Here is a 13,452-nt window from a genome sequence, read left to right as displayed (position 1 = left end):
CCACCGAATATAAATGATTTAAATGTAAATAATTTGATAAATAAATAGGCAAAGATTGTCAACCCCCCCCAATGCTCCTAGTGCATAACTTATGTTTCCTCCCATATTCCAAAAACATGCATGTTAGGTTAATTGGTGACTCCAAATTGTCCATAGGTATGAATGTGAGTGTGAATGGTTGTTTGTCTATATGTGCACTGTGATTGGCTGGCGACCAGTCCAGGGTGTATTCACCTCTCGCCTGAAGTCAGCTGGGATACCCCCACGACGCTGTGTCTCAATAACATGCATTGTTAGCTAGCTGATATGAACTTATTTTCTCTTGTTATAATGCACAATAAAGGGAAAGAAATATGTGTTCATGTTTCACAGAAGAATTGTGAATGATGGGCAAAATTCCCCAAAAAGTGCAGTTCCCCTTTAACTTAATAAACTAATAAAATCATTATTTGCATTTGTTTACCTCACATTAATTAAAAATGATTTATTTTATCATGAAAGATCTCGGGGAGAGTGCACTACATTAAAGTAAGTTTCTTGCAATAAAATACTCTATAAATCTCAAGGTTATGTACAGGGTAAATCTGCATTTTATTGTCTCTTGGCCGACACGCTTGGATCCTAGGCCCTGCGTGGACACCCTTCAGCACACACACACATATACACACACCGATTAACTGAATATGCAGTAATGGTTACTAACAAATGGTAAAGAAGATTGATGACATTAATGATTATCATTAGCTCTCCAGAAAATAAAACGTCTTTCCAAAAAAATTAAAAATCCCATCACATGAAACAGTATTAAACATATTACACTGAAGGTTTGCACTATGCTAACTTTGTTAACCCCACAAGCATATCAAATTGCAGGAAGAAGAAATGGAGGGAGAGCAAGCTGAGCAAAGGTCCTCCATGTGTTTTTGTATTCCAATGTAACATCATTCAGCCTTATTTGAGCCTGTGGCAGCAAACTGTTTAAGACAGTGGATGTTGTCTCTCGACAAATTGCAGCAAAGTTAAAATGAGGAGCCGAGTCAGACTGTGGGCAAGAATATAAAAACAATTCAACATAATATGGATTGCAATGCCTACACTTTATTTGACTTAATTATGGAGCTCTTCTAAACAAATGTAATATTTTTTCTGCATCTCTTCTGTAGTTACACTCAAATAATTTATTTGTCAACACGTACATCATTAGTACAATGCTCCGTCTGCAGAAAGATGATTATTTTGCAAACAAGCAGGGCTCCTGGAGGTCATTTACACAAACATCAAACACTATCTTCCTTTTAAAAAAAAAAAAGTGGCTTTTATGAGTGTGTTTGCCGGCAGTTAGTGTACCAACATTCTCATTAACGGCAGCATGAGCGTGTCATTTCCTGCACCTCTCCAGAGGGGATTTGACATCCAAAATGGCAGCTGATTAGTCCTTGTGACAGGCTGTGGAGCACATGGACGAAGCCTCACTCTGCACACAAATGAGAGGACAAGATTATCAAGTCTAATACCACCGCTTTCTCTCAAAAAGCGGTTTAAAAAGCAGAACCAAAAGTGCAGAAAAGCTGCCTTATCTTTTGACAAATGGCCTGGAATCCTCATTTTTGCATGGCAGAGACGTGACAGCAGAGATTGGTTTGACAAAGCGTGACTCAGCTGGCATGATGAGGCAGTTGAGACACTTTGGGAATGTAGCATCATCATCCTCCTTGCACGGAGGCACTGAACTGTGCTCTTTTCCACTTACTTCCAATGACAAACGCAGACTGGTGCATTTAGCTATTGTCCAAAGCGAGTGTGGATTGGATGTGATGCTGAAACGGGTGATAGCATTTACAGACAATGGCTCTGAATGACTTGATGCTAAATGCTAACAACATACGATAATGCCATACTTGCAACCATAAGGTGAATAGAACTGCAGACTTTTCTTTTACAGGACTGAAGAATAATTAAAGGGCACATGTGATTTTATGGGCTGCACGGCGGGCGAGTGTGGCGAGTAGACCCGAGTTCGATTCCACCCTCGGTCATCTCTGTGTGGAGTTTGCATATTCTTTTTGTGCATGTGTGGGTTTTCTCCGGGTACTCCGGTTTCCTCCCACATTCCAAAAACATGCCAGGTTAATTGGCGAATCCAAATTGTCCATAGGTATGAATGTGAGTGTGAATGGTTGTTTGTCTATATGTGCCCTGTGATTGGCTGGTGACCAGTCCAGGGTGTACCCCGCCTCTCGTCTGAAGACAGCTGGGATAGGCTCCAGCACCCCCCGTGACCCTCGTAAGGAAAAAGCGGTAGAAAATGAATGAATGAATGAATGTGATTTCATGGGCTGCATGGCGGCCAAGAACCGAGTTCGATTCCACCCTCGGCCATCTCTGTGTGGAATTTGCATTGTTTTCTCCGTACATGTGTGGGTTTTCTCCGGGTACTCCAGTTTCCTCCCACATTCCAAAAACATGCTAGGTTAATTGACGACCCCGCATCTCGCCCGAAGTCTGCTGGGATAGGCTCCAGCACCCCCTGCAACCCTCGTGAGGATAAGCGGTAGAAAATGAATGAATGACTGAACATTGCCATAAGAATGTGCAGCAATACCAAGATGATACTATCAAAGCAGTCAAGGTTTGAGTGGTCTGTGGAAATGGACCGGGTCTTTTAACGTGTGTACAGAGATGCTGCTCGTGTCCAATTGGTCTGCAGCTGTCTGCTGGGGTGGCGATATTACACACCAGACGGCTGAACAGGCTGATGAAGAGAGTGGACGTGTAGTGGAAGGAAGAATGAAAAACAAGCTGCAGTCCATATGAAACTACACCATCCACCCCCTCCATCATACCTTGGCAGAGCAGAGGAGCAGCTGAAGTAGGAGGATCATTTCTCTGTCTTCCTGGACAGCCATGAGGTTCTTTAGCAGAAAGTTCCTGACTTTTATAAAAAGTTCCAATAATATCTTACTGAGGAAGCTAAAGGTGATGTGTAGTGAATGTGAGAATGTCATTCAATGGCCAAGAATTTCATCCGGTGTTGGGGTGGCCATCACTCACCACGTTTTAGGATGCAGCCGAGCGTATTGTTCTTTTGCAGGAACTCGCAGTGTCAGTCACAGTGGACTTGCACTTCTGACTCATCTGATCTCTGACCCTTCAAAATGTCAGCAGGAAATGAACAGCTTCCCATGTTATTGGCTTGATTAATGTCTCATGTCCTGAAGAATTAAAGTTGCTGTATGTCACCAGTTATATATATATATATATATATATATATATATATATATATATATATATATATATATATATATATATATATATATATATATATATATATATATATATATATATATATATATATATATATATATATATATATATATATATTTAGAGCAAAAATATAACACCACCACTGGGAAGCAATTGATACCTAATGTGGTTTAAAAGAGCAGACTGAACTAAACCATGTCTATTTTTTTGAAAATAAAATAATAAAATTGGTCTTAATTGTTATTAAATGGGGCTGCACGGCGGTCGAGTAGTTAGTGTGCAGACCTCACAGCTAGGAGACCAGGGTTCAATTCCACCCTCGGCCATCTCTGTGTGGAGTTTGCATGTTCTCCCCGTGCATGCGTGGGTTTTCTCCAGGTACTCCGGTTTCCTCCCACATTCCAAAAACATGCTAGGTTAATTGGTGACTCCAAATTGTCCATAGGTATGAATGTGAGTGTGAATGGTTGTTTGTTTATATGTGCCCTGGGATAGGCTCCAGCAACCCCTGCGACTCTTGTGAGGATAAGCGGTAGAAAATGAACGTTATTAAATGATTGGTTACTCACGTATTTGTCTGCAGTCCATCCAGACACAAACAAAAGCAATCCCAAGCAGAGGTGATCAACATTTCAGTCATCATGTTGTTAAAATAGGCTATAAAGTACATTCAGTGGTAGCTGACATTAGCAGCCAAACTTAGCCAAAATGCTATCACGATTTTTGCCAAAAACTGTGGTGAGACCAGCCATGTTGTTTGGTCTAGAGACAGTGCCACTGAGGAAAAGATAGGAAGCAGAACTGGAGGTAGCAGAGATGAAGATGCTGAGGTTCACATTGGGAGTGACCAGGATGGATAGGATCAACACGAAGTACATCAGAGGGACATTACATGTTAGAGGCCTTGGAGATAAAGTCAGAGAGGCCAGACTGAGATGGTTCGGACATGTCCAGAGGAGAGATAGTGAATATATTGGTAGAAGGATGCTGCATTTAGAGCTGCCAGGTAGGAGGTGTAAAGGGAGCCCAAAGAGGAGGTTTATGGATGTAGTGAAGGATGACATGAAGCTAGTTGATGCAGAAGACAGGGTTGGATAGAGGGCCTACAATTACACTGTATACAAAGTACACCTTGTGTAAAGGTCAACAGGTAAATGTTACTCTCATTAGCTGTTTTTGTTGTCATCATTATATTTGTCCAAACAACTATACCTTTAGTTGTACCAGGCATTAAAATGAACAAAAAACTGAAGAAACAAAGCGACCTAATATGTTTTTCCATGACTGTATATCATCATTTGGAATTGACGATATTTGTAAAATTCCTTTACAATCCATCCCCAAATGTTCTCAACTGAATTTAGATCAGAACAACACATAGGATGATGATCCGAAAGAGTAATACTCTGGAAGAAGTGCTTTGTCAGGCAGACATTGTGAACTCCAGTCATTACCACACAGATGGGGGTCTTCAGTTTTGACTGATGATCCCTGCAACCTCTCTATTGCTCCATTGAAGTACCAGTACCCCAGATTATGATAGCGCCCCTCCACATCACAGGTTGTCAGGCCAGTAAGATTAGAAGCCATCAGGACTGTCAGGGTAAAATATTTTCTCATCAGAGACCTTTCAGTATCCCAAGTTTGTTGCCCTCATTTAAATTCCAAATGGGCAATTTTGTGCCATTGAAAGAGACGAGGTCTCTGTTTTTTTTTTTTCTTTTTTCTTTAACCTCTTTCTCGCAGCTGATGTCTGATGGTTACTGGACTGGACTGCATTTTAAACCAGTAAAAAACTTAATTCATGCTGAGTCTTGGCCTTTTTTTGGAGTTTGTTGTGTGTTTTTGTTTTATTTATTTCCTATCTCATTCGGCCTGTTTTGCACCATGGGCAGCAACTCTCCGAGCGCACCTGGTGCTGATTAGGTAGAAGCACTATTTACCGGTAGCTCAGCTGTTTTCTTCAGCTGGTGCTGGCTCATTGCTTTATTGAAGTTAGGTGTGCTTGACCTATGTTAGGATATTCAGAGTCTATTAGCTGTTTTATTTTTCCCCTCACGGTGCTTTTATAACTCTTTTTCATCGTTGTCGTTTGTTGTCTTTTTTTTGTTACTGGGATTGTTTGGACCTGCAAAATTAAACCTGCATGTCTCTCTTGTCCTGGGCGGTGTGTCTCGCCTTTACACAGATAGCCAATGGGATCCTCCTTTTGGTTCCACCGCTCGACTTTTTGGTTTATTAACCCTCAGGATCTTTTAAGAAGTTGTCTTACTGTGTCTTTCCCGTCACCATCAAGAATATCTGACAAACAATGACATTGAAGCCAAATTTCTGCCAAGATTCTGCCTTTTAAAGGCTGTAGTTTAAAGGCTTGATCAGTTGATAAACTATTTAAATTATTTGTACAAATTACTGTTTACGCTGTACATTGTTCATATTTGATGTCATCTATTTATTCTCCACATTATTATATATTATTTATAATATAAATAATACACGCAACGACATTTCGTTGGCAATTTCGCTGCTGTCTTATTGTGCAATGACAATAAATCTATCTATCTATCTATCTATCTATCTATCTATCTATCTATCTATCTATCTATCTATCTATCTATCTATCTATCTATCTATCTATCTATCTATCTATCTATCTATCTATCTATCTATCTATCTATCCATCCATCCATCCATCCATCCATCCATCCATCCATCCATCCATCCATCCATCCATCCATCCATCCATCCATCCATCCATCCATCCATCCATCCATCCATCCATCCATCCATCCATCCATCCATCCATCCATCCATCCATCCATCCATCCATCCATCCATCCATCCATCCATCCATCCATCCATCCATCCATCCATCCATCCATCCATCCATCCATCCATCCATCCATCCATCCATCCATCCATCCATCCATCCATCCATCCATCCATCCATCCATCCATCTATCTATCTATCTATCTATCTATCTATCTATCTATCTATCTATCTATCTATCTATCTATCTATCTATCTATCTATCTATCTATCTATCTATCTATCTATCTATCTATCTATCTATCTATCTATCTATCTACAGCCTATTTCACTTACTTTACTTTGATTGTGTTTCAATACTTTAAATGATGACATGCTATAAAAAGAATACTAAATACTGACTACTAATATAATTGTATTAATAAAACACAAATTCTATGCAGTAAACTTGTCACGCAATAATATCCACATTGTTAAGCAGTGAGCGATGCACACAAGAACATGCACAAGTCTGACTGTGCAGCTGCTGGACAAGCCTGATAAAACTTTTATACATTTCTTTTTTTGGGTTGCGCAGAACATTTTTCTCAATCCGTCCGTGAGCTGTAATTGCATTTCCAAATGTTTTGGCTGGCAGCTTTCGGATCAAAGCTTAAAGTAGATAAGAGAGATGGAGATAATGGCGATTCTTTGCCCTCAAACATTGTGGCGCCTTGATCGGAATTCAATTTTTTACCAAAAAACTTGAAAAACATACACTGCAACTAGTTGATTTGAGGTTTGAGCATTTGCAGCGGGTGGCGTTGAAAATTGGAGCCATGTCAGTTGCTCTTTTTTTTGTTGTTGTTCCTGTTTTGTGCTTTTACTTTCTTTCCCTGGTTCTGCTGTTTCATTAGTCATTAATTTGTAGTAGGCGGCAGTATGGGGTCGCCATTTTACCTTTGGCTATGGTGTCGATGCATTTGGTTGCATCTCATCAGGCTGTAGCCCCTTTTTGTTTCCACCTCCCATGGTGACTTTATTAGTTAGCCTTAGCGGAACCTCCTTTCCGTTTTTATTTTCTACTTTATGTTTTTGTATGTTGTTTTGCTCTGTGTGAGCTTTATTAAGACCGCACGTTACCTGAGTGTATGAAACCCAATCCTGCATATAATAGATCACGGCGAGCCAAAAGCAAATGAGGTCTTTGGAGACGTCAAAATTGACTGACAACAACAACAACAACAAAAAAAAAAAACAATCTCAGAACAGCAATTTCCAAAATGATATTTACACTTTATTTATGCTCGGATAACTAAATAAAACAGCCCGTTGCCTGGGATGAAAGATGGAGAGAAGATTACCAGGCAATAGTGAGCGTGTTTCATATGAAAGCAAAGAAAACAGTCATATCGGCACAATAGTAATCATATATAGAGAAGAATAAGCTGAAGAAGAGTAGCTTTTCTTTTTTTTTTTTTTTTTTTTACATTATCTCTACATAGACACCTTGTCGTGTTATTGTGCTTTCATTAGACGTCTGCAACAACAACACAGAGTTTACACACTTTGAACAGCCCCACAAACACAAAAGTAGACAACTCCTGAAAAGATTATGGCGGTAAGGACAAAGAATGGCTGGAAATGAAGAAAACACAAAAGATGCTGAAGTGTCACCAATTGAAAAGTGCAGCTAAAAAAAATGTATGAGTGTCAACTTCAGATGACATTCAAAATAAACAGTGCTCTTTTTTGTCCATGTAGAAAAAAGATCAAGAGGTGACTTTTAATGAATTTTACCTTCAACTTTGTATTTACTTGGCATTCAGAGGGTACAGGGTTCTTGTACTGACACACATCAGTGTTTAAAAAAGATGGGTTTAAATCTGTTTGACAGTATAACATTCAAAATCAATAGGGTTCTTGTGATCCTACAAGTTTAAAAGTTGTTACTGGTTGGCTGGTACAACATCTTAAAGTCCTGGATTACATTTAAAAGTAATAGGACTCTTGTTGTGATGCAGAAAAAGCATTGCTAAAAGTTTGGAAATTATTTTTGGTGGAGGCAACATTCCCCCCCCCCCTACACCCAGCCATCTTGAATTAGGTCACATTCAAAATCAACAGGATTCTTGCTCTGACACAGAAGAACAAATCCCTGAAAGTTAAAAAAAGGCTTGGTTTAACATTTGTTATGGGTCACAAGTAAGATTTTAACACTTTTTGAATTTTCCCACTTCGGATATCTTGAATCAGGCAACATTCAAAAGCAACAGAGTTCTTGCTCTGACACAGGACAAAGAACACTGAAAGTTTAAAGAAGGTCATTTGAAAACTGTTACTGGCACTGAAGTCACAAAAAATATATAAATACTGCTTTGACATTAGCAGCATTAGCATTAGCATTAGGGTTCTTGCCACGACACATAAGGCCCTGTCCACATGGAAGCATTCCTGCCATTTTATATTTTTTGGCGGGTTGAAAAAAACATTGTGTCCACAGTGAGCCAAATTAAAAAATAGTTGCAGCCAGATACAAAGGAATCATAGGGTGAAAATGATGTAACACACAAGGCACACCAACATGTGGTGCTGCTATAAGCAGAGCGACGGAACCACTGACCACCAACTATAGAAGAGGAAAGAATGCAATGCGTCTGAGTCCGTCGTCTTTTGCTTTCAAAGGCTCGTCTAGACTTATGACAAAGTGGAATTAATTCAGGACACTCGAAATGCTTTGACCTGAAAGTGTTTCCGATGACAGTATCATAGAGACCTCAAAAATGAGAAGGAAATAAATATATACTGTATTTTCCGCACCATAAGACACACCGTATAATAAGGCGCATGCTAAAACATAAAACGTCAACATAAACTCACACTAATAATGGAATAAGCGAAAGGAGAGCCCAAAACCCGCAACAAAATACTTCTTCTACTGCAAAAAAAAAGGCAACGGAAACAAAACAGTGAGTTTAGTTGAACTTTATTCTGCTATTTAACAATGCACTCTCCGTATCTTAATTAATCTTCTCCCACAAATCCATCAAAGTCCTCATCTTCTGTATCTGAATTAAACAGCACAGCAATTTGGCCATCAAAGATACCGGGTTCCCACTCATCATTGTCGGAGTCAGTCTGCCAACATGTTAACTGTATTTCATCCATCGCTGTCACGCCGCTTGCAACGTCATTTTGAACGCCGTGTTTACACCAATGCCGAGCATATGGAGTTCTTTTGTTTATCGTCCTGTAATTATGGTAAGCGGCGAATTTCACTTGGTTTTTCACAGTTGCTGAGAATTAGCCGCAATCGTTCATATTTCTTTCTCTTTTCTGTGCGTTCTCGCTACAAAGACTCAACAAGATGTTCGTTTGCTGTCAGCATTTTTTACCTGAGGACTGGAGCACACGTCTTGTGCTGGAAGACACAGCCATCCCAAGGAGACCGGACATCGTAAGTGTTGTCATTACTGTTGTTATTGTAGGAACTAGCATAAGTATGTGTATCAATGAACCTCAAAAAAAGTTTCGGGACTGTTTTAAATCATCAAAATACGGCATTATAATGCAACTATGACATGTTATCATTGGTGTATATGTTAATGTATGATCACAGCATGTATATCAAACGATGCAATGTTGAGGGCTTCATAGTCGAAATAGGTGTATCCTAATGATAGCATTGTAAGCTAGCTCATAGTAACTAATTTTCTTGTGTTACAAGGCACAGAAAAGAGAAAGAAACGTGTTCAGGTTTCATATAAGGATTGTAAATGATGGGCAACATTAAAAAAAACTACAGTTCCCCTTTAAGCGTACTTAATGTACATATTATGTCATGTTCTCTGATTGGTTTATCGTTGCCTGTGTACTTATTACGTCCCTGTGTCAGTGCTTACCTAAGTAGTACAACATTTTTACAGGTTTTGGAACTTAGTGCACACATAAAAAGTTTTTTGAGAAAATTAAAGACTTTTAAGTGTGTCTGATAGTGCGGAAAATATGGTACTGTACTCAGATTTGACCTTGGACAGCTCCCATACGTGAGTCCCTTTGCAGAATCAACACAGTCGGCCTAGCCATGATTGACACACACACTTTGCAATCTCCCTCTCTCTCTCTCACACACACACACACACACACACACACACATAGATAAAATATATGAGATGTCACTGAGGCAAACTTGGTACTTGTGTGTTGAATATATTCTTATAGATGTATACATATAAAAATAATAATGCAAATAATACTAAAGAACATGCAAATGGACAAACACGAGCATGCATTTACATGACGGGACCTGAAGTTGTCGTTGCTTGCCGCCATTCCTCGCCGTGAACACACACCCAAGATGTGGCTACATGTGTCATAAGCAAGGGAGGATGTGTGCTCTCTAGTGGTGATGTAAATGAAGGCTCTTTTTTTTCTACAACGAGATAACTGTACATTTTCCCTTTGTTCTCTTGGGAGGTCCGACTTGGCGAGGCGTCTCCTTTTAGCGGCAGTGCTCCAGAAGATTAAATAAATACGAGTCCTGCATGAAATGGATCAGAAACGCTTGTGTGCGTTTTCGGGTGTACAGTCAATTCCTGCGTACAAAAGTGCGTCTGTTAGCATCAGTTATTTCACACCCGATAGTTTTGCTGTACTGTCGACTTTGGTTGCAACACCACCACATTGCGCCAGTCCACGTCGCGGCGCTCAGCAAGTGAAGTCTTCAAAGTTTCCCTGGGCCGGGTGATGAGGTAGCATGTTGCCTGGGTACGTGGATGGTGTGCGCAGGTTGTCACATGGAGCCTGATGAAGACATACAGGAAGTAAAAAGACATGAAATAATGAGCAAGCAAAAAAGCGAGTATGTGAAATGATGACATATGGCAACAGACGGCACAAAACTAATAGTAAACATTTTTAATGATTAAAGTTAGCAAAAAAGGGATCGTCATAATATTATAATATTAATATATTATTATAATATATTATTCTAATTATTATTATTATTATTATAATAACATTTTTAATGATAAAAAGGGATAATAATCATAGTCATAATACTATAATATTAATATTATATTATTATAATATATTATTATTATAATATTACATTACTATATTATTAATATTAATATCATAATATTATATAATACATTATATTATATTAAAAGAATTAATAAAAACAAATAAAATTAATATTATATTATTATAATATTATATAATATTATATTGCTTCACTAACTGGACTGTAACAACAAAATTTATTAATTTTTTAAATATATATGTTTTGTGTAATTTCCCACCACAGCATACTTAAAATATAAAATGTCACCGGAACTCAAAACTGTATCCAGGAAGAATAATTTCAATCTGTGAAGGTCCCATATTTATACTTTTTTCTTCCACCAATTTGAAAGGTGCCACAATAGTGTAACTCCAGCTCTGATGCTGGCATTTAGACAGTTTAAAATAGCTTATAACTATGTTCCCCTATTGGGAACACAGTGTTTTGTGTGTCTGGAGCTTTAATTCTAATGAGCTCTGTTCACCCACTCCTGCCTCCGAGTGTGTGTGTCTCCAAAAGGGTTGTCAAAGTTAACGGAAACACAATTTTTTGGACTCGCAATTAACATGTGCACGCTTGGCCCCTTTGATAATTTATGTGAAATTTTGTCCAGTTTTCTTTTAAATACAATTTAGGTGCCAAAATAATTGTGTTGTGGGGTGATGTGCAGGATTTCATTACCTTTGATATTCATATGAGCTAGACTGTTTGATGCAAATTAAGGCGAATAAGGTTCGGACATAAATGGGCCTTAGTCGATTTTAATGGAACACCCCTGATGTACTGTATACTGTATACACAGGGTGGACTCATCCAGCTAGGGGTGGGTCAGAGGTGATATCATGGCCATGAGGAAGGAGTTTTTCCTTTATGACACTTTTTGACCGCCTCTTCTTTCAAAAGTGGAGAGAACCAATTCATTAATAAATTTTTAACCGCTTATCCTCACAAGGGTCACGGGGGGTGCTGGAGCCTATCCCAGCTGTCTTTGGGCAAGAGGCAGGGTACACCCTGGACTGGTCGCCAGCCAATCACAGGGCACATATAGACAAACAACCATTCACACTCGCATTCATATCTATGGACAATTTGGAGTCGCCAATTAACCTAGCATGTTTTTGGAATGTGGGAGGAAACCGGAGTACCCGGAGAAAACCCACGCATGCACGGGGAGAACATGCAAACTCCACACAGAGATGGTGGGATAGACTTGGGTCTCCTAGCTGTGAGGTCTGCGCGCTAACCACTCGACCGCCGTGCAGCTGAGAGAAGCAATGAGGAAGATAATTAATTTGTCTCATATTTGGTGCATATACACAGGCTCTATGAACACATATTGTCAGAGCATTATTAAAACGTGACTAATGCATAATATGGGACCTTTAACTGAACATACAAATGCAGGGGTTCCGGAGGGGATAAAGATGGAGAGTGAAGCTTAAATTGGAAGCAAAAAGGGGTAAATAAAGATTAAATCAAAGAATCTAATGGAATGAGAGAAGCCACTAAGCCAGGGGATGACATCTTTTTGTTGATCAGGTTTACAATTAAAACGAAATGCTTTCATTTACGCTGGAAAACAAGAGAGCTGTCACACCTCCCAAAGCTTTGATTACGTTCAATTTGTCCTCTCCGGTGCCTCCCTCGCTTCCTCCATCTCCCGTGCTCACCCACCCACTGCCACCATTTCATCATCCCTCCACTGAGAGGCCGACAAAGCCTCCCCCACTTCATACGCCACGCATTCGGACACGGCTAGAACACTTAAAAGAGTTGCGTTATTATACTGACATGGTGTTTCACATCGTCCAGGCTCAGCACAGTTCCCCGGTCATTGTTGTTGCGGCCTTTGTGTTTCTTCTTCACGCATCGGCACAGCTTGTACTTGATCACCTGAAAAGCCAGAGAAATGTTAACATGTTGTCAAACCACAACCTGATCATGTTTTTTTCCAACTCTTTAAAAAGCATCTGGCAGGCAGGACTAAGATTTTATGCTGCAATAATTGTGTTTGCCCATTGACCACACAGACACGCACATCAATTTAAAAAGCGTGACAGAGGCACCAAACAGCTCTGAGTGTTGCTGCGAGGAGAGAGAGGGCGCACAGAAATTGCATGCAACAGTTCTGTCTGACTAATGAGAGCGGACACAGACATTGTGACTCATCTAAAATATAACCGCTAAAATGTTAATATATTCAGTGCTGCTGCAGCTCAAGTGTGTGTCACACAGATGCGTGGCATGGATTACAAGTTCAATGGAAGTATCTCCTTTTTTTTTGGTCTGCTGGAACTGAAAAGATATCCAAAAAAGTAGTGGGAATTCCTTATGAAGTTCGATTCATTTTCCTCACCGTAATGTCTGCATGTGT

General features: G+C 39.5%; 1 protein-coding gene across 2 annotated transcripts in view; it reads right to left on the bottom strand.

Annotated features, from left to right (window-relative positions):
* Window positions 1-6,738: 6,738 nt before the first annotated feature.
* asic1b (acid-sensing (proton-gated) ion channel 1b) overlaps window positions 6,739-13,452 on the bottom strand; it is a 156,893-nt gene continuing 150,179 nt past the window's right edge. For both annotated transcript variants that reach the window (XM_058054594.1, XM_058054593.1), the window contains 2 exons: window positions 12,870-12,971; window positions 6,739-10,816 (listed from right to left, as the gene is read on the bottom strand). In XM_058054594.1, the coding sequence (XP_057910577.1) occupies window positions 10,721-10,816; window positions 12,870-12,971 (198 nt within the window). In that variant the 3' untranslated portion in view covers window positions 6,739-10,720. The remainder of the gene's footprint in view (window positions 10,817-12,869; window positions 12,972-13,452) is intronic.

Source organism: Doryrhamphus excisus, chromosome 18 (assembly GCF_030265055.1).
Source record: "Doryrhamphus excisus isolate RoL2022-K1 chromosome 18, RoL_Dexc_1.0, whole genome shotgun sequence".
Lineage (NCBI taxonomy): Eukaryota > Metazoa > Chordata > Actinopteri > Syngnathiformes > Syngnathidae > Doryrhamphus > Doryrhamphus excisus.
Note: the sequence above shows the minus strand (reverse complement) of the source record. Positions and strands in the feature narration are given on the sequence as shown.